At 50.6% G+C, this 22,802-nt stretch overlaps 1 protein-coding gene across 5 annotated transcripts in view; it reads right to left on the bottom strand.

The window, feature by feature from the left end:
* The window catches only part of FBRS (fibrosin), an 89,886-nt gene that overhangs the window by 28,249 nt on the left and 38,835 nt on the right, over positions 1–22,802 (bottom strand). For 3 of the 5 annotated variants that reach the window (XM_082261057.1, XM_082261060.1, XM_082261059.1), the window contains exons 3-9: positions 5,991–6,065; positions 5,868–5,903; positions 4,146–4,175; positions 3,970–4,054; positions 3,556–3,784; positions 3,258–3,481; positions 2,879–3,042 (exon numbers count right to left, since the gene is read on the bottom strand). In XM_082261057.1, coding sequence (XP_082117183.1) covers positions 2,879–3,042; positions 3,258–3,481; positions 3,556–3,784; positions 3,970–4,054; positions 4,146–4,175; positions 5,868–5,903; positions 5,991–6,065 — 843 coding nt within the window. The remainder of the gene's footprint in view (positions 1–2,878; positions 3,043–3,257; positions 3,482–3,555; positions 3,785–3,969; positions 4,055–4,145; positions 4,176–5,867; positions 5,904–5,990; positions 6,066–22,802) is intronic. The other 2 variants (XM_082261058.1, XM_082261061.1) reach the window with 1 other exon arrangement.

The raw sequence follows: 22,802 nt of genomic DNA, 5'->3' as shown, positions 1-22,802 counted from the left end.
AGGAGAGCAGAGAGGAGACGGGAGGAGAGCAGAGAGGAGACGGGAGGAGAGCAGAGAAGAGACGGGAGGAGAGCAGAGAAGAGACGGGAGGAGAGCAGAGAAGAGACGGGAGGAGAGCAGAGAAGAGACGGGAGGAGAGCAGAGAAGAGACGGGAGGAGAGCAGAGAGGAGACGGGAGGAGAGCAGAGAGGAGACGGGAGGAGAGCAGAGAGGAGACGGGAGGAGAGCAGAGAGGAGACGGGAGGAGAGAAGAAAGGAGACGGGAGGAGAGCAGAAAGGAGACGGGAGGAGAGCGTAGAGGAGACAGGAGGAGCGTAGAGAGGAGACAGAGGAAATGGAGGAGTGTAGAGGAGCGTAGAGGGGAGACCGAGGAGACCGAGGAGCGTAGAGGGGAGACGGAGGAGCGTAGAGGGGAGACGGAGGAGCGTAGAGAGGAGACGGAGGAGCGTAGAGGGGAGACGGAGGAGCGTAGAGGGGAGACGGAGGGGACGGAGGAGCGTAGAGGGGAGACGGAGGGGACGGAGGAGCGTAGAGGGGAGACGGAGGGGACGGAGGAGCGTAGAGGGGAGACGGAGGGGACGGAGGAGCGTAGAGGGGAGACGGAGGGGACGGAGGAGCGTAGAGGGGAGACGGAGGGGACGGAGGAGCGTAGAGGGGAGACGGAGGGGACGGAGGAGAGTAGAGGGGAGACCGAGGGGACGGAGGAGCGTAGAGGGAAGACCGAGGGGACGGAGGAGCGTAGAGGGAAGACCGAGGGGACGGAGGAGCATAGAGGGAAGACCGAGGGGACGGAGGAGCGTAGAGGGGAGACCGAGGGGACGGAGGAGCGTAGAGGGGAGACCGAGGGGACGGAGGAGCGTAGAGGGGAGACCGAGGGGACGGAGGAGCGTAGAGGGGAGACCGAGGGGACGGAGGAGCGTAGAGGGGAGACCGAGGGTACGGAGGAGCGTAGAGGGGAGACCGAGGGGACGGAGGAGCGTAGAGAGGAGACCGAGGGGACGGAGGAGCGTAGAGGGGAGACCGAGGGGACGGAGGAGCGTAGAGAGGAGACTGAGGGGACGGAGGAGCATAGAGAGGAGACAGGAGGAACGTAGAGAGGAGATAGAGGAGATGGAGAAGTGTAGTGGAGCAAAGAGAGGAGACCGAGGAGCGTAGAGGGAGAGAGTGGGGTTGCAGAGACAAGGTGTACAGGAGGGCTGGTGAAGTGACAAAGTGTACGGGGGAGGTGGGGGGTGCAGAGACAAGGTGTACAGGGAGGTGTGGGGTGCAGAAACAAGGTGTAAGGGGGAGGTGTGGGGTGCAGAGACAAGGTGTACAGGGAGGTGTGGGGTGCAGAAACAAGGTGTAAGGGGGAGGTGTGGGGTGCAGAGACAAGGTGTACAGGGAGGTGTGGGGTGCAGAGACAAGATGTACGGGGGAGGTGTGGGGTGCAGAGACAAGATGTACGGGGGAGGTGTGGGGTGCAGAGACAAGGTGTACGGGGGAGGTGTGGGGTGCAGAGACAAGGTGTATGGGGGAGGTGTGGGGTGCAGAGACAAGGTGTACGGGGGAGGTGTGGGATACAGAGACAAGGTGTACGGGGGAGGTGTGGGGTGCAGAGACAAGGTTTAAGGGGGAGGTGTGGGGTGAAAGGACAAGGTGTACGGGGGAGGTGTGGGGTGCAGAGACAAGGTGTACGGGGAAGGTGTGGGGTGCAGAGACAAGGTGTATTTTGGGAGGTGTGGGGTGCAGAGACAAGGTGTACGGGGGAGGTGTGGGGTGCAGAGACAAGGTGTACGGGGGAGGTGTGGGGTGCAGAGACAAGGTGTACGGGGGAGATGGTGGGTGCAGAGACAAGGTGTAAGGGGGCGGCGTGGGGTGCAGAGACAAGGTGTAAGGGGGCGGCGTGGGGTGCAGAGACAAGGTGTAAGGGGGCGGCGTGGGGTGCAGAGACAAGGTGTAAGGGGGCGGCGTGGGGTGCAGAGACAAGGTGTAAGGGGGCGGCGTGGGGTGCAGAGACAAGGTGTAAGGGGGCGGCGTGGGGTGCAGAGACAAGGTGTAAGGGGGAGGTGTGGGGTGCAGAGGCAAGGTGTACGGGGGAGGTGTGGGGTGCAGAGACAAGGTGTACGGGGGAGGTGTGGGGTGCAGAGACAAGGTGTACGGGGGAGGTGTGGGGTGCAGAGACAAGGTGTACGGGGAAGGTGTGGGGTGCAGAGACAAGGTGTATTTTGGGAGGTGTGGGGTGCAGAGACAAGGTGTATTTTGGGAGGTGTGGGGTGCAGAGACAAGGTGTACGGGGGAGGTGTGGGGTGCAGAGACAAGGTGTACGGGGGAGATGGGGGGTGCAGAGACAAGGTGTAAGGGGGCGGCGTGGGGTGCAGAGACAAGGTGTAAGGGGGTGGCGTGGGGTGCAGAGACAAGGTGTAAGGGGGAGGTGTGGGGTGCAGAGACAAGGTGTACGGGGGAGGTGTGGGGTGCAGAGACAAGGTGTACAGGGGAGGTGTGGGGTGCAGAGACAAGGTGTAAGGGGGAGGTGTGGGGTGCAGAGACAAGGTGTACGGGGGAGGTGTGGGATGCAGAGACAAGGTGTAAGGGGGAGATGTGGGATGCAGAGACAAGGTGTAAGGGGGAGGTGTGGGGTGCAGAGACAAGGTGTAAGGGGGAGGTGTGGGGTGCAGAGACAAGGTGTAAGGGGGAGGTGTGGGGTGCAGAGACAAGGTGTACGGGGCAGATGGGCAGAGTGTGAATGGAGATGTAAAGAATGTGGGAGTGTCCATAGGAGGTAATGAAGAAGCAGGGAGGGGTCAGACCCCGGGGGTACCTGAACAGGTAAAGTATTTGGGAACAGGGAGAGGCCACAAGCAGTTGGGTGATGGCAGAGGTGATGCGTTAGACTCACGTTGTGGGGGTAGGGTGTGAAGTGCTGGTGCGTGTGCTGGTGCGTATGCTGATGGTTGTGCTGGTGGAACTGGTACATGGGTCTGACTGCAGCACCAAGCTCAGCTGTGCCCCCTGGAGCCGCCAGGAACCGGGAACTCATTTCTTGTCCAATAAGATTATGTTCTGTAAAAGAAGAGACAGATCAGGGACAATCGTATATTCCAGTATTGTCCGAAATTCCCCAACCCCGGGAAAATTCCATAGAGAACCTCCGCATCCCACCATCTTTATACCCCGTGCCTGGAACATCCTCACACCAAATTGTAAGCTTCGCAGTCTAGCATTAGTTCAGCCCCCCCTCCCCCCATGTACAACCCACACACAAATCTACTACTTACCGGCTAGCACAGTCGAAGGGGGGTGGCCAGGGGCTTGCAGAAGTGGGGGAGGGGGTGGAAGACCCTGGGAAGGTGTATACAGGTTCATGTGATTGTGGGAGGGAGGACGCATCATGGAAGGAAGAGTGGGTGGAGCCGTATGAACAGGTAGAGAGATGGAAGGGGTGGGAGTTCTCCTGGACACCGGTGTCGGCACAGATTTCGGGACGCTGCTCCTGTGGGAACTGAGAGAAGAGGATTATGTAGAGGTGACATCATGTGACCTGCACCGTATCTTCAGCCTCGGTCCAACACTCACCTGCTAGCTCTGGGCTCCACGTTTGTTGTGGGAGGAGTCTCAGCAGGTACTGGCTCTACTTTGGGGGAAGCTCTGGGTGGACTGGGTGGTGGAGGAATGGGTGATGGGCACCGAGGAGGCGGGATAATTTCAATCTCGGGTTCTTGGCTCTTTTCACAACTTCTTCCCAGGCCAGAAATCTGGGAAAGGACGGTGAGCTTGGGGCGGCCTCCTGACACCTGCGGAGAGGCTGTGGACAAAGAACATCCCATCAGAATGAGAGGACGTAGGCTGTACCATGACCAATCATCCTTCATCCTTCTACACACCATCCAAAACAACATGGAGGTTCTCAGACACAAAATGACAATTCATGAACCACCCCCCAATATGGATCCCAGAACCAAACCCAAGAAATAAAAATAAAGGCATCACCGATGGCACACCAGACCCAAAGATCAGAGCTCGTACATGTAGTCATAGATATGGTGAAGGACACTGCCAAGTCATCACTCGGACCCTAGAGGAACAGAAACAGAAAACGTCAACCCAAGAGAGACGACCGTCAGTCCAATACATGAGGCGACCATCACCTCACATCGACCACCTACCTGCTCATCACAGCTACTTTCCGCATCACACTGCAAATAATCACAGGAGAAGAAGATATGAGACACACAACTGAGGTGAGAGGAAGAACACACACTGCAACTGAACCCATCAGCACACACTCTATGAGTGGATCACCCCGACAAACACACTCTATGAGTGGATCACCCCGACAAACATACTCTATGAGTGGATCACCCCGACAAACACACTCTATGAGTGGATCACCCCGACAAACACACTCTATGAGTGGATCACCCCGACAAACATACTCTATGAGTGGATCACCCCGACAAACACACTCTATGAGTGGATCACCCCGACAAACATACTCTATGAGTGGATCACCCCGACAAACATACTCTATGAGTGGATCACCCCGACAAACACACTCTATGAGTGAATCACCCCGGCAAACACACTTTATGAGTGGATCACCCCGACAAACACACTTTATGAGTGGATCACCCCGACAAACATACTCTATGAGTGGATCTCCCCGACAAACACACTATGAGTGAATCACCCCGACAAACACACTTTATAAGTTGATCACCCCGACAAACACACTCTATGAGTGGATCACCCCGACAAACACACTTTATGAGTGGATCACCCCGACAAACATACTCTATGAGTGGATCACCCCGACAAACACACTTTATGAGTGGATCACCCCGACAAAGACACTCTATGAGTGGATCACCCCGACAAACACACTCTATGAGTGGATCACCCCGACAAACACACTTTATGAGTGGATCACCCCGACAAAGACACTCTATGAGTGGATCACCCGACAAACACACTTTATGAGTGAATCACCCCGACAAACACACTTTAAGAGTGAATCACCCCGACAAACACACTTTATGAGTGGATCACCCCGACAAACACACTTTATGAGTGGATCACCCCGACAAACACACTTTATGAGTGGATCACCCCGACAAACACACTTTATGAGTGGATCACCCCGACAAAGACACTCTATGAGTGGATCACCCTGACAAACACACTCTATGAGTGAATCACCCGGACAAACACACTTTATGAGTGGATCACCCGACAAACACACTTTATGAGTGGATCACCCCGACAAACACACTCTATGAGTGGATCACCCCGACAAACACACTATGAGTGAATCACCCCGACAAACACACTCTATGAGTGGATCACCCCGACAAACACACTTTATGAGTGGATCACCCCGACAAACACACTCTATGAGGGGATCACCCCGACAAACACACTTTATGAGTGAATCACCCCGGCAAACACACTTTATGAGTGGATCACCCCGACAAACACACTTTATGAGTGGATCACCCCGACAAACACACTCTATGAGTGGATCACCCCGACAAACACACTTTATGAGTGGATCACCCCGACAAACACACTTTATGAGTGGATCACCCCGACAAACACACTCTATGAGTGGATCACCCCGACAAACACACTTTATGAGGGGATCACCCCGACAAACACACTTTATGAGTGGATCACCCCGACAAACACACTTTATGAGTGGATCACCCCGACAAACACACTTTATGAGTGGATCACCCCGACAAACACACTTTATGAGTGGATCACCCCGACAAACACACTTTATGAGTGGATCATGAAGGCGCAAACATTTTATGGGAGGATCATCTGAATGATGTGTAATAGAGAGGGATAGCTGCAGGATTTATGCTAAAAATCAGAATACTTACAATGTAGCCGGCGTCCAGACAACAGTGCCGACAGTCCTGTAAGAGACAATAAAGTGTAATTCCTCGGAAATGAACATGGAGAACATAGAGAAGCTCTACACGTGACCATCATGAATGACTCACCTGACCAGCAGCATGCTCAGGACCAGAATGTCGCACACACTCCTCTTGAGAACCCAACCCAGTGCAGTGCCGCTTCTGTCATAACAAAGCAGAGGAACGAATCAGAAAGGGACCAATTGTGTCATTTAAAATCAAGTGAATAATCAGGGAACTGCATTTCATAGGATCATAATCATCATAGTTATAGATAGTCAGGTCCATCTAGTTAAACCATGAAAAAAAAAAAAAAAAGGAAAGCTGACACCGCACACAATAATCCTAAACTGCTTCATATAAGAAAAAATACAGCGTTCTCAAATCAGAGGTGATCAAACATGGAGTGAAGGGACAGGAGACCATGTTCCTAGAACAGATCTCAGTGGAGGGACAGGAGACCATGTTCCTAGAACAGATCTCAGTGGAGGGACAGGAGACCAGGTTCCTATAACAAATCTCAGGGGAGGGACAGGAGAACATGTTCCTAGAACAGATCTCAGTGGAGGGACAGGAGAACATGTTCCTAGAACAGATCTCAGTGGAGGGACAGGAGACCATGTTCCTATAACAGATCTCAGTGGAGGGACAGGAGACCATGTTCCTATAACAGATCTCAGTGGAGGGACAGGAGAACATGTTCCTAGAACAGATCTCAGTGGATGGACAGGAGACCATGTTCCTAGAACAGATCTCAGTGGAGGGACAGGAGAACATGTTCCTAGAACAGATCTCAGTGGATGGACAGGAGAACATGTTCCTAGAACAGATCTCAGTGGAGGGACAGGAGACCATGTTCCTAGAACAGATCTCAGTGGAGGGACAGGAGAACATGTTCCTAGAACAGATCTCAGTGGAGGGACAGGAGAACATGTTCCTATAACAGATCTCAGTGGAGGGACAGGAGAACATGTTCCTAGAACAGATCTCAGTGGAGGGACAGGAGACCATTTTCCTATAACAGATCTCAGTGAAGGGCCAGGAGACCAGGTTCCTAGAACAGATCTCAGTGGAGGGACAGGAGACCATGTTCCTAGAACAGATCTCAGTGGAGGGACAGGAGACCATGTTCCTAGAACAGATCTCAGTGGAGGGACAGGAGAACATGTTCCTATAACAGATCTCAGTGGATGGACAGGAGACCAGGTTCCTAGAACAGATCTCAGTGGAGGGACAGGAGACCATGTTCCTATAACAGATCTCAGTGGAGGGACAGGAGACCATGTTCCTAGAACAGATCTCAGTGGAGGGACAGGAGAACATGTTCCTATAACAGATCTCAGTGAAGGGACAGGAGACCATGTTCCTATAACAGATCTCAGTGGAGGGACAGGAGACCATGTTCCTAGAACAGATCTCAGTGGAGGGACAGGAGAACATGTTCCTAGAACAGATCTCAGTGGAGGGACAGGAGACCATGTTCCTATAACAGATCTCAGTGGAGGGACAGGAGAACATGTTCCTATAACAGATCTCAGTGGAGGGATAGGAGACCATGTTCCTAGAACAGATCTCAGTGGAGGGACAGGAGAACATGTTCCTAGAACAGATCTCAGTGAAGGGACAGGAGACCATGTTCCTAGAACAGATCTCAGTGGAGGGACAGGAGACCAGGTTCCTAGAACAGATCTCAGTGGAGGGACAGGAGACCAGGTTCCTAGAACAGATCTCAGTGGAGGGACAGGAGACCATGTTCCTATAACAGATCTCAGTGGAGGGACAGGAGACCATGTTCCTATAACAGATCTCAGTGGAGGGACAGGAGACCAGGTTCCTATAACAGATCTCAGTGGAGGGACAGGAGACCAGGTTCCTATAACAGATCTCAGTGGAGGGACAGGAGAACATGTTCCTATAACAGATCTCAGTGGATGGACAGGAGACCAGGTTCCTAGAACAGATCTCAGTGGAGGGACAGGAGACCATGTTCCTATAACAGATCTCAGTGGAGGGACAGGAGACCATGTTCCTAGAACAGATCTCAGTGGAGGGACAGGAGACCATGTTCCTATAACAGATCTCAGTGGAGGGACAGGAGAACATGTTCCTATAACAGATCTCAGTGAAGGGACAGGAGACCATGTTCCTATAACAGATCTCAGTGGAGGGACAGGAGACCATGTTCCTAGAACAGATCTCAGTGGAGGGACAGGAGAACATGTTCCTAGAACAGATCTCAGTGGAGGGACAGGAGACCATGTTCCTAGAACAGATCTCAGTGGATGGACAGGAGACCATGTTCCTAGAACAGATCTCAGTGGATGGACAGGAGACCATGTTCCTAGAACAGATCTCAGTGGAGGGACAGGAGACCATGTTCCTATAACAGATCTCAGTGGAGGGATAGGAGACCATGTTCCTAGAACAGATCTCAGTGGAGGGACAGGAGAACATGTTCCTATAACAGATCTCAGTGGAGGGATAGGAGACCATGTTCCTAGAACAGATCTCAGTGGAGGGACAGGAGACCATGTTCCTAGAACAGATCTCAGTGGAGGGACAGGAGACCATGTTCCTATAACAGATCTCAGTGGAGGGACAGGAGACCATGTTCCTATAACAGATCTCAGTGGAGGGACAGGAGACCATGTTCCTAGAACAGATCTCAGTGGAGGGACAGGAGACCATGTTCCTATAACAGATCTCAGTGGAGGGACAGGAGACCATGTTCCTATAACAGATCTCAGTGGAGGGACAGGAGACCATGTTCCTATAACAGATCTCAGTGGATGGACAGGAGACCAGGTTCCTAGAACAGATCTCAGTGGAGGGACAGGAGAACATGTTCCTATAACAGATCTCAGTGGAGGGACAGGAGACCATTTTCCTATAACAGATCTCAGTGAAGGGCCAGGAGACCATGTTCCTAGAACAGATCTCAGTGGAGGGACAGGAGACCAGGTTCCTAGAACAGATCTCAGTGGAGGGACAGGAGACCATGTTCCTATAACAGATCTCAGTGGAGGGACAGGAGAACTTGTTCCTAGAACAGATCTCAGTGGAGGGACAGGAGAACATGTTCCTATAACAGATCTCAGTGGATGGACAGGAGACCAGGTTCCTATAACAGATCTCAGTGGAGGGACAGGAGACCATGTTCCTATAACAGATCTCAGTGGATGGACAGGAGACCATGTTCCTATAACAGATCTCAGTGGAGGGACAGGAGAACATGTTCCTATAACAGATCTCAGTGGAGGGACAGGAGACCATGTTCCTATAACAGATCTCAGTGGAGGGACAGGAGACCAGGTTCCTAGAACAGATCTCAGTGGATGGACAGGAGAACATGTTCCTAGAACAGATCTCAGTGGAGGGACAGGAGAACATGTTCCTATAACAGATCTCAGTGGATGGACAGGAGACCATGTTCCTATAACAGATCTCAGTGGAGGGACAGGAGAACATGTTCCTATAACAGATCTCAGTGGAGGGACAGGAGACCATGTTCCTAGAACAGATCTCAGTGGAGGGACAGGAGACCATGTTCCTAGAACAGATCTCAGTGGAGGGACAGGAGACCATGTTCCTATAAAAGATCTCAGTGGATGGACAGGAGAACATGTTCCTAGAACAGATCTCAGTGGAGGGACAGGAGACCATGTTCCTATAACAGATCTCAGTGGAGGGACAGGAGAACATGTTCCTATAACAGATCTCAGTGGAGGGACAGGAGAACATGTTCCTATAACAGATCTCAGTGGATGGACAGGAGACCATGTCCCTAGAACAGATCTCAGTGGAGGGACAGGAGAACATGTTCCTATAACAGATCTCAGTGAAGGGCCAGGAGACCATGTTCCTATAACGGATCTCAGTGGAGGGACAGGAGAACATGTTCCTAGAACAGATCTCAGTGGAGGGACAGGAGAACATGTTCCTATAACAGATCTCAGTGGATGGACAGGAGAACATGTCCCTATAACAGATCTCAGTGGAGGGACAGGAGACCAGGTTCCTAGAACAGATCTCAGTGGAGGGACAGGAGACCATGTTCCTATAACAGATCTCAGTGGAGGGACAGGAGACCATGTTCCTATAACAGATCTCAGTGGAGGGACAGGAGACCATTTTCCTATAACAGATCTCAGTGGAGGGACAGGAGACCAGGTTCCTAGAACAGATCTCAGTGGAGGGACAGGAGACCATTTTCCTATAACAGATCTCAGTGGAGGGACAGGAGACCATGTTCCTATAACAGATCTCAGTGGAGGGACAGGAGACCATGTTCCTATAACAGATCTCAGTGGAGGGACAGGAGACCATTTTCCTATAACAGATCTCAGTGGAGGGACAGGAGACCAGGTTCCTAGAACAGATCTCAGTGGAGGGACAGGAGACCATTTTCCTATAACAGATCTCAGTGGAGGGACAGGAGACCATGTTCCTATAACAGATCTCAGTGGAGGGACAGGAGACCAGGTTCCTATAACAGATCTCAGTGGAGGGACAGGAGACCATGTTCCTATAACAGATCTCAGTGGATGGACAGGAGACCATGTTCCTAGAACAGATCTCAGTGGAGGGACAGGAGACCATTTTCCTATAACAGATCTCAGTGAAGGGCCAGGAGACCATGTTCCTAGAACAGATCTCAGTGGAGGGACAGGAGACCAGGTTCCTAGAACAGATCTCAGTGGAGGGACAGGAGAACATGTTCCTAGAACAGATCTCAGTGGAGGGACAGGAGACCATTTTCCTATAACAGATCTCAGTGAAGGGCCAGGAGACCATGTTCCTAGAACAGATCTCAGTGGAGGGACAGGAGACCAGGTTCCTAGAACAGATCTCAGTGGAGGGACAGGAGAACATGTTCCTAGAACAGATCTCAGTGGAGGGACAGGAGACCAGGTTCCTAGAACAGATCTCAGTGGAGGGACAGGAGAACATGTTCCTATAACAGATCTCAGTGGATGGACAGGAGACCATGTTCCTAATCTCAGTGGAGGGACAGGAGACCATGTTCCTATAACAGATCTCAGTGGAGGGACAGGAGAACATGTTCCTATAACAGATCTCAGTGGAGGGACAGGAGACCATGTTCCTAGAACAGATCTCAGTGGAGGGACAGGAGAACATGTTCCTAGAACAGATCTCAGTGGAGGGACAGGAGACCATGTTCCTAGAACAGATCTCAGTGGAGGGACAGGAGACCATGTTCCTAGAACAGATCTCAGTGGAGGGAGAGGAGACCATGTTCCTAGAACAGATCTCAGTGGAGGGACAGGAGACCATGTTCCTATAACAGATCTCAGTGGATGGACAGGAGAACATGTTCCTAGAACAGATCTCAGTGGAGGGACAGGAGACCATGTTCCTATAACAGATCTCAGTGGAGGGACAGGAGAACATGTTCCTAGAACAGATCTCAGTGGAGGGACAGGAGAACATGTTCCTAGAACAGATCTCAGTGGAGGGACAGGAGACCATGTTCCTATAACAGATCTCAGTGGATGGACAGGAGACCAGGTTCCTATAACAGATCTCAGTGGAGGGACAGGAGACCATGTTCCTATAACAGATCTCAGTGAAGGGCCAGGAGACCATGTTCCTATAACAGATCTCAGTGGAGGGACAGGAGAACATGTTCCTAGAACAGATCTCAGTGGAGGGACAGGAGAACATGTTCCTATAACAGATCTCAGTGGATGGACAGGAGAACATGTTCCTAGAACAGATCTCAGTGGAGGGACAGGAGACCATGTTCCTATAACAGATCTCAGTGGAGGGACAGGAGACCAGGTTCCTAGAACAGATCTCAGTGGAGGGACAGGAGACCAGGTTCCTATAACAGATCTCAGTGGAGGGACAGGAGACCATGTTCCTAGAACAGATCTCAGTGGAGGGACAGGAGACCATGTTCCTAGAACAGATCTCAGAGGAGGGACAGGAGACCATGTTCCTATAACAGATCTCAGTGGAGGGACAGGAGAACATGTTCCTATAACAGATCTCAGTGGATGGACAGGAGACCATGTTCCTAGAACAGATCTCAGTGGATGGACAGGAGAACATGTTCCTAGAACAGATCTCAGTGGATGGACAGGAGAACATGTTCCTAGAACAGATCTCAGTGGAGGGACAGGAGACCATGTTCCTATAACAGATCTCAGTGGAGGGACAGGAGACCATGTTCCTATAACAGATCTCAGTGGATGGACAGGAGACCATGTTCCTAGAACAGATCTCAGTGGATGGACAGGAGACCAGGTTCCTATAACAGATCTCAGTGGAGGGACAGGAGACCATGTTCCTATAACAGATCTCAGTGAAGGGACAGGAGACCATGTTCCTAGAACAGATCTCAGTGGAGGGACAGGAGACCATGTTCCTATAACAGATCTCAGGGGAGGGACAGGAGACCATGTTCCTATAACAGATCTCAGTGGAGGGACAGAAGAACATGTTCCTAGAACAGATCTCAGTGGATGGACAGGAGACCAGGTTCCTATAACAGATCTCAGTGGAGGGACAGGAGACCATGTTCCTATAACAGATCTCAGTGAAGGGACAGGAGACCATGTTCCTAGAACAGATCTCAGTGGAGGGACAGGAGACCATGTTCCTATAACAGATCTCAGGGGAGGGACAGGAGACCATGTTCCTATAACAGATCTCAGTGGAGGGACAGGAGACCATGTTCCTATAACAGATCTCAGTGGAGGGACAGGAGAACATGTTCCTATAACAAATCTCAGGGGAGGGACAGGAGACCATGTTCCTATAACAGATCTCAGGGGAGGGACAGGAGACCATGTTCCTATAACAGATCTCAGTGGAGGGACAGGAGACCATGTCCCTATAACAGATCTCAGTGGAGGGATAGGAGACCATGTTCCTATAACAGATCTCAGGGGAGGGACAGGAGACCATGTTCCTATAACAGATCTCAGTGGATGGACAGGAGACCATGTTCCTATAACAAATCTCAGTGGAGGGATAGGAGACCATGTTCCTATAACAGATCTCAGGGGAGGGACAGGAGACCATGTTCCTATAACAGATCTCAGGGGAGGGACAGGAGACCATGTTCCTATAACAGATCTCAGTGGATGGACAGGAGACCATGTTCCTAGAACAGATCTCAGTGGAGGGACAGGAGAACATGTTCCTATAACAGATCTCAGGGGAGGGACAGGAGACCATGTTCCTATAACAGATCTCAGTAGAGGGACAGGAGACCATGTTCCTATAATAGATCTCAGTGGAGGGACAGGAGACCATGTTCCTATAACAGATCTCAGTGGAGGGACAGGAGAACATGTTCCTAGAACAGATCTCAGTGGAGGGACAGGAGACCATGTTCCTAGAACAGATCTCAGTGGAGGGACAGGAGAACATGTTCCTAGAACAGATCTCAGTGGAGGGACAGGAGACCATGTTCCTAGAACAGATCTCAGTGGAGGGACAGGAGACCAGGTTCCTATAACAGATCTCAGGGGAGGGACAGGAGACCATGTTCCTAGAACAGATCTCAGTGGAGGGACAGGAGACCATGTTCCTAGAACAGATCTCAGTGGATGGACAGGAGAACATGTTCCTAGAACAGATCTCAGTGGAGGGACAGGAGAACATGTTCCTAGAACAGATCTCAGTGGAGGGACAGGAGACCATGTTCCTATAACAGATCTCAGTGGAGGGATAGGAGACCATGTTCCTAGAACAGATCTCAGTGGAGGGACAGGAGACCATGTTCCTAGAACAGATCTCAGTGGAGGGACAGGAGACCATTTTCCTATAACAGATCTCAGTGAAGGGACAGGAGACCAGGTTCCTAGAACAGATCTCAGTGGAGGGACAGGAGACCATGTTCCTAGAACAGATCTCAGTGGAGGGACAGGAGACCATGTTCCTATAACAGATCTCAGGGGAGGGACAGGAGACCATGTTCCTATAACAGATCTCAGTGGAGGGACAGGAGACCATGTTCCTATAACAGATCTCAGGGGAGGGACAGGAGACCAGGTTCCTATAACAGATCTCAGTGGATGGACAGGAGAACATGTTCCTATAACAGATCTCAGGGGAGGGACAGGAGAACATGTTCCTAGAACAGATCTCAGTGGAGGGACAGGAGACCATGTTCCTAGAACAGATCTCAGTGGAGGGACAGGAGACCATGTTCCTATAACAGATCTCAGGGGAGGGACAGGAGACCATGTTCCTAGAACAGATCTCAGTGGAGGGACAGGAGAACATGTTCCTATAACAGATCTCAGTGGAGGGACAGGAGACCATGTCCCTATAACAGATCTCAGTGGAGGGACAGGAGAACATGTTCCTATAACAGATCTCAGTGGAGGGACAGGAGACCATGTTCCTAGAACAGATCTCAGTGGAGGGACAGGAGACCATGTTCCTATAACAGATCTCAGTGGAGGGACAGGAGAACATGTTCCTATAACAGATCTCAGTGGAGGGACAGGAGAACATGTTCCTATAACAGATCTCAGTGGAGGGACAGGAGACCAGGTTCCTATAACAGATCTCAGTGGAGGGACAGGAGACCATGTTCCTAGAACAGATCTCAGTGGAGGGACAGGAGACCAGGTTCCTAGAACAGATCTCAGTGGATGGACAGGAGACCAGGTTCCTATAACAGATCTCAGTGGAGGGACAGGAGACCATGTTCCTAGAACAGATCTCAGTGGATGGACAGGAGACCAGGTTCCTATAACAGATCTCAGTGGAGGGACAGGAGACCATGTTCCTAGAACAGATCTTAGTGGATGGACAGGAGACCAGGTTCCTAGAACAGATCTTAGTGGATGGACAGGAGACCAGGTTCCTAGAACAGATCTCAGTGGAGGGACAGGAGACCAGGTTCCTATAACAGATCTCAGTGGAGGGACAGGAGACCAGGTTCCTATAACAGATCTCAGTGGAGGGACAGAAGACCAGGTTCCTAGAACAGATCTCAGTGGAGGGACAGGAGACCATGTCCCTATAACAGATCTCAGTGGAGGGACAGGAGACCATGTTCCTATAACAGATCTCAGTGGAGGGACAGGAGAACATGTTCCTATAACAGATCTCAGTGGATGGACAGGAGACCATGTTCCTATAACAGATCTCAGTGGAGGGACAGGAGACCATTTTCCTATAACAGATCTCAGTGGAGGGACAGGAGACCATGTTCCTATAACAGATCTCAGTGGAGGGACAGGAGACCATGTTCCTATAACAGATCTCAGTGGAGGGACAGGAGACCAGGTTCCTATAACAGATCTCAGTGGAGGGACAGGAGACCATGTTCCTAGAACAGATCTCAGTGGAGGGACAGGAGAACATGTTCCTATAACAGATCTCAGTGGAGGGACAGGAGACCATTTTCCTATAACAGATCTCAGTGAAGGGCCAGGAGACCATGTTCCTAGAACAGATCTCAGTGGATGGACAGGAGACCATGTTCCTAGAACAGATCTCAGTGGAGGGACAGGAGAACATGTTCCTAGAACAGATCTCAGTGGAGGGACAGGAGACCATGTTCCTATAACAGATCTCAGTGGATGGACAGGAGACCAGGTTCCTAGAACAGATCTCAGTGGAGGGACAGGAGAACATGTTCCTATAACAGATCTCAGTGGATGGACAGGAGACCATGTTCCTATAACAGATCTCAGTGGAGGGACAGGAGAACATGTTCCTAGAACAGATCTCAGTGGAGGGACAGGAGAACATGTTCCTAGAACAGATCTCAGTGGAGGGACAGGAGACCATGTTCCTAGAACAGATCTCAGTGGAGGGACAGGAGACCATGTTCCTAGAACAGATCTCAGTGGAGGGACAGGAGACCATGTTCCTAGAACAGATCTCAGTGGAGGGACAGGAGACCATGTTCCTAGAACAGATCTCAGTGGAGGGACAGGAGACCATGTTCCTAGAACAGATCTCAGTGGAGGGACAGGAGAACATGTTCCTAGAACAGATCTCAGTGGAGGGACAGGAGACCATGTTCCTAGAACAGATCTCAGTGGAGGGAGAGGAGACCATGTTCCTAGAACAGATCTCAGTGGAGGGAGAGGAGACCATGTTCCTAGAACAGATCTCAGTGGAGGGACAGGAGAACATGTTCCTATAACAGATCTCAGTGGATGGACAGGAGAACAGGTTCCTATAACAGATCTCAGTGGAGGGACAGGAGACCATGTTCCTAGAACAGATCTCAGTGGAGGGACAGGAGACCATGTTCCTAGAACAGATCTCAGAGGAGGGACAGGAGACCATGTTCCTATAACAGATCTCAGTGGATGGACAGGAGAACAGGTTCCTATAACAGATCTCAGTGGAGGGACAGGAGAACAGGTTCCTATAACAGATCTCAGTGGAGGGACAGGAGACCATGTTCCTAGAACAGATCTCAGTGGAGGGACAGGAGAACATGTTCCTAGAACAGATCTCAGTGGATGGACAGGAGAACATGTTCCTAGAACAGATCTCAGTGGAGGGACAGGAGACCATGTTCCTATAACAGATCTCAGTGGAGGAACAGGAGAACATGTTCCTATAACAGATCTCAGTGGAGGGACAGGAGACCATGTTCCTAGAACAGATCTCAGTGAAGGGCCAGGAGACCATGTCCCTATAACAGATCTCAGTGGAGGGATAGGAGACCATGTTCCTATAACAGATCTCAGGGGAGGGACAGGAGACCATGTTCCTATAACAGATCTCAGGGGAGGGACAGGAGACCATGTTCCTATAACAAATCTCAGTGGAGGGATAGGAGACCATGTTCCTATAACAGATCTCAGGGGAGGGACAGGAGACCATGTTCCTATAACAGATCTCAGGGGAGGGACAGGAGACCATGTTCCTATAACAGATCTCAGTGGATGGACAGGAGACCAGGTTCCTATAACAGATCTCAGGGGAGGGACAGGAGACCATGTTCCTATAACAGATCTCAGTAGAGGGACAGGAGACCATGTTCCTATAATAGATCTCAGTGGAGGGACAGGAGACCATGTTCCTATAACAGATCTCAGTGGAGGGACAGGAGAACATGTTCCTAGAACAGATCTCAGTGGATGGACAGGAGACCAGGTTCCTATAACAGATCTCAGTGGAGGGACAGGAGACCAGGTTCCTAGAACAGATCTCAGTGGAGGGACAGGAGACCATGTTCCTAGAACAGATCTCAGTGGAGGGACAGGAGACCATGTTCCTAGAACAGATCTCAGTGGAGGGACAGGAGACCATGTTCCTATAACAGATCTCAGTGGAGGGATAGGAGACCATGTTCCTAGAACAGATCTCAGTGGAGGGACAGGAGACCATGTTCCTATAACAGATCTCAGTGAAGGGACAGGAGAACATGTTCCTATAACAGATCTCAGTGGAGGGACAGGAGAACATGTTCCTAGAACAGATCTCAGTGGAGGGACAGGAGACCATGTTCCTAGAACAGATCTCAGTGGAGGGACAGGAGACCATGTTCCTAGAACAGATCTCAGGGGAGGGACAGGAGACCATGTTCCTATAACAGATCTCAGTGGAGGGACAGGAGACCATGTTCCTATAACAGATCTCAGTGGAGGGACAGGAGACCATGTTCCTAGAACAGATCTCAGTGGATGGACAGGAGACCATGTTCCTATAACAGATCTCAGTGGAGGGACAGGAGACCAGGTTCCTATAACAGATCTCAGGGGAGGGACAGGAGACCATGTTCCTATAACAGATCTCAGTGGAGGGACAGGAGACCATGTTCCTAGAACAGATCTCAGTGGATGGACAGGAGACCATGTTCCTATAACAGATCTCAGTGGAGGGACAGGAGACCAGGTTCCTAGAACAGATCTCAGTGGAGGGACAGGAGACCATGTTCCTATAACAGATCTCAGTGGAGGGACAGGAGACCATGTTCCTAGAACAGATCTCAGTGGAGGGACAGGAGAACATGTTCCTATAACAGATCTCAGTGAAGGGACAGGAGACCATGTTCCTATAACAGATCTCAGTGGAGGGACAGGAGACCATGTTCCTAGAACAGATCTCAGTGGAGGGACAGGAGAACATGTTCCTAGAACAGATCTCAGTGGAGGGACAGGAGACCATGTTCCTATAACAGATCTCAGTGGAGGGACAGGAGAACATGTTCCTATAACAGATCTCAGTGGAGGGATAGGAGACCATGTTCCTAGAACAGATCTCAGTGGAGGGACAGGAGAACATGTTCCTAGAACAGATCTCAGTGAAGGGACAGGAGACCATGTTCCTAGAACAGATCTCAGTGGAGGGACAGGAGACCAGGTTCCTAGAACAGATCTCAGTGGAGGGACAGGAGACCAGGTTCCTAGAACAGATCTCAGTGGAGGGACAGGAGACCATGTTCCTATAACAGATCTCAGTGGAGGGACAGGAGACCATGTTCCTATAACAGATCTCAGTGGAGGGACAGGAGACCAGGTTCCTATAACAGATCTCAGTGGAGGGACAGGAGACCAGGTTCCTATAACAGATCTCAGTGGAGGGACAGGAGAACATGTTCCTATAACAGATCTCAGTGGATGGACAGGAGACCAGGTTCCTAGAACAGATCTCAGTGGAGGGACAGGAGACCATGTTCCTATAACAGATCTCAGTGGAGGGACAGGAGACCATGTTCCTAGAACAGATCTCAGTGGAGGGACAGGAGACCATGTTCCTATAACAGATCTCAGTGGAGGGACAGGAGAACATGTTCCTATAACAGATCTCAGTGAAGGGACAGGAGACCATGTTCCTATAACAGATCTCAGTGGAGGGACAGGAGACCATGTTCCTAGAACAGATCTCAGTGGAGGGACAGGAGAACATGTTCCTAGAACAGATCTCAGTGGAGGGACAGGAGACCATGTTCCTAGAACAGATCTCAGTGGATGGACAGGAGACCATGTTCCTAGAACAGATCTCAGTGGATGGACAGGAGACCATGTTCCTAGAACAGATCTCAGTGGAGGGACAGGAGACCATGTTCCTATAACAGATCTCAGTGGAGGGATAGGAGACCATGTTCCTAGAACAGATCTCAGTGGAGGGACAGGAGAACATGTTCCTATAACAGATCTCAGTGGAGGGATAGGAGACCATGTTCCTAGAACAGATCTCAGTGGAGGGACAGGAGACCATGTTCCTAGAACAGATCTCAGTGGAGGGACAGGAGACCATGTTCCTATAACAGATCTCAGTGGAGGGACAGGAGACCATGTTCCTATAACAGATCTCAGTGGAGGGACAGGAGACCATGTTCCTAGAACAGATCTCAGTGGAGGGACAGGAGACCATGTTCCTATAACAGATCTCAGTGGAGGGACAGGAGACCATGTTCCTATAACAGATCTCAGTGGAGGGACAGGAGACCATGTTCCTATAACAGATCTCAGTGGATGGACAGGAGACCAGGTTCCTAGAACAGATCTCAGTGGAGGGACAGGAGAACATGTTCCTATAACAGATCTCAGTGGAGGGACAGGAGACCATTTTCCTATAACAGATCTCAGTGAAGGGCCAGGAGACCATGTTCCTAGAACAGATCTCAGTGGAGGGACAGGAGACCAGGTTCCTAGAACAGATCTCAGTGGAGGGACAGGAGACCATGTTCCTATAACAGATCTCAGTGGAGGGACAGGAGAACTTGTTCCTAGAACAGATCTCAGTGGAGGGACAGGAGAACATGTTCCTATAACAGATCTCAGTGGATGGACAGGAGACCAGGTTCCTATAACAGATCTCAGTGGAGGGACAGGAGACCATGTTCCTATAACAGATCTCAGTGGATGGACAGGAGACCATGTTCCTATAACAGATCTCAGTGGAGGGACAGGAGAACATGTTCCTATAACAGATCTCAGTGGAGGGACAGGAGACCATGTTCCTATAACAGATCTCAGTGGAGGGACAGGAGACCAGGTTCCTAGAACAGATCTCAGTGGATGGACAGGAGAACATGTTCCTAGAACAGATCTCAGTGGAGGGACAGGAGAACATGTTCCTATAACAGATCTCAGTGGATGGACAGGAGACCATGTTCCTATAACAGATCTCAGTGGAGGGACAGGAGAACATGTTCCTATAACAGATCTCAGTGGAGGGACAGGAGACCATGTTCCTAGAACAGATCTCAGTGGAGGGACAGGAGACCATGTTCCTAGAACAGATCTCAGTGGAGGGACAGGAGACCATGTTCCTATAAAAGATCTCAGTGGAGGGACAGGAGAACATGTTCCTATAACAGATCTCAGTGAAGGGCCAGGAGACCATGTTCCTATAACGGATCTCAGTGGAGGGACAGGAGAACATGTTCCTAGAACAGATCTCAGTGGAGGGACAGGAGAACATGTTCCTATAACAGATCTCAGTGGATGGACAGGAGAACATGTCCCTATAACAGATCTCAGTGGAGGGACAGGAGACCAGGTTCCTAGAACAGATCTCAGTGGAGGGACAGGAGACCATGTTCCTATAACAGATCTCAGTGGAGGGACAGGAGACCATGTTCCTATAACAGATCTCAGTGGAGGGACAGGAGACCATTTTCCTATAACAGATCTCAGTGGAGGGACAGGAGACCAGGTTCCTAGAACAGATCTCAGTGGAGGGACAGGAGACCATTTTCCTATAACAGATCTCAGTGGAGGGACAGGAGACCATGTTCCTATAACAGATCTCAGTGGAGGGACAGGAGACCATGTTCCTATAACAGATCTCAGTGGAGGGACAGGAGACCATTTTCCTATAACAGATCTCAGTGGAGGGACAGGAGACCAGGTTCCTAGAACAGATCTCAGTGGAGGGACAGGAGACCATTTTCCTATAACAGATCTCAGTGGAGGGACAGGAGACCATGTTCCTATAACAGATCTCAGTGGAGGGACAGGAGACCAGGTTCCTATAACAGATCTCAGTGGAGGGACAGGAGACCATGTTCCTATAACAGATCTCAGTGGATGGACAGGAGACCATGTTCCTAGAACAGATCTCAGTGGAGGGACAGGAGACCATTTTCCTATAACAGATCTCAGTGAAGGGCCAGGAGACCATGTTCCTAGAACAGATCTCAGTGGAGGGACAGGAGACCAGGTTCCTAGAACAGATCTCAGTGGAGGGACAGGAGAACATGTTCCTAGAACAGATCTCAGTGGAGGGACAGGAGACCATTTTCCTATAACAGATCTCAGTGAAGGGCCAGGAGACCATGTTCCTAGAACAGATCTCAGTGGAGGGACAGGAGACCAGGTTCCTAGAACAGATCTCAGTGGAGGGACAGGAGAACATGTTCCTAGAACAGATCTCAGTGGAGGGACAGGAGACCAGGTTCCTAGAACAGATCTCAGTGGAGGGACAGGAGAACATGTTCCTATAACAGATCTCAGTGGATGGACAGGAGACCATGTTCCTATAACAGATCTCAGTGGAGGGACAGGAGACCATGTTCCTAGAACAGATCTCAGTGGAGGGACAGGAGAACATGTTCCTAGAACAGATCTCAGTGGAGGGACAGGAGACCATGTTCCTAGAACAGATCTCAGTGGAGGGACAGGAGACCATGTTCCTAGAACAGATCTCAGTGGAGGGAGAGGAGACCATGTTCCTAGAACAGATCTCAGTGGAGGGACAGGAGACCATGTTCCTATAACAGATCTCAGTGGATGGACAGGAGAACATGTTCCTAGAACAGATCTCAGTGGAGGGACAGGAGACCATGTTCCTATAACAGATCTCAGTGGAGGGACAGGAGAACATGTTCCTAGAACAGATCTCAGTGGAGGGACAGGAGAACATGTTCCTAGAACAGATCTCAGTGGAGGGACAGGAGACCATGTTCCTATAACAGATCTCAGTGGATGGACAGGAGACCAGGTTCCTATAACAGATCTCAGTGGAGGGACAGGAGACCATGTTCCTATAACAGATCTCAGTGAAGGGCCAGGAGACCATGTTCCTATAACAGATCTCAGTGGAGGGACAGGAGAACATGTTCCTAGAACAGATCTCAGTGGAGGGACAGGAGAACATGTTCCTATAACAGATCTCAGTGGATGGACAGGAGAACATGTTCCTAGAACAGATCTCAGTGGAGGGACAGGAGACCATGTTCCTATAACAGATCTCAGTGGAGGGACAGGAGACCAGGTTCCTAGAACAGATCTCAGTGGAGGGACAGGAGACCAGGTTCCTATAACAGATCTCAGTGGAGGGACAGGAGACCATGTTCCTAGAACAGATCTCAGTGGAGGGACAGGAGACCATGTTCCTAGAACAGATCTCAGTGGAGGGACAGGAGACCATGTTCCTAGAACAGATCTCAGAGGAGGGACAGGAGACCATGTTCCTATAACAGATCTCAGTGGAGGGACAGGAGAACATGTTCCTATAACAGATCTCAGTGGATGGACAGGAGACCATGTTCCTAGAACAGATCTCAGTGGATGGACAGGAGAACATGTTCCTAGAACAGATCTCAGTGGATGGACAGGAGAACATGTTCCTAGAACAGATCTCAGTGGAGGGACAGGAGACCATGTTCCTAGAACAGATCTCAGTGGAGGGACAGGAGACCATGTTCCTATAACAGATCTCAGTGGAGGGACAGGAGACCATGTTCCTATAACAGATCTCAGTGGAGGGACAGGAGACCATGTTCCTATAACAGATCTCAGTGGAGGGACAGGAGACCATGTTCCTATAACAGATCTCAGTGGATGGACAGGAGACCATGTTCCTAGAACAGATCTCAGTGGATGGACAGGAGACCAGGTTCCTATAACAGATCTCAGTGGAGGGACAGGAGACCATGTTCCTATAACAGATCTCAGTGAAGGGACAGGAGACCATGTTCCTAGAACAGATCTCAGT

The sequence above is a fragment of the Pelophylax lessonae genome (genome assembly GCF_965119305.1).
Source record: "Pelophylax lessonae genome assembly, chromosome: 6".
Lineage (NCBI taxonomy): Eukaryota > Metazoa > Chordata > Amphibia > Anura > Ranidae > Pelophylax > Pelophylax lessonae.
This window is presented reverse-complemented; position numbering and strand designations above follow the sequence as displayed.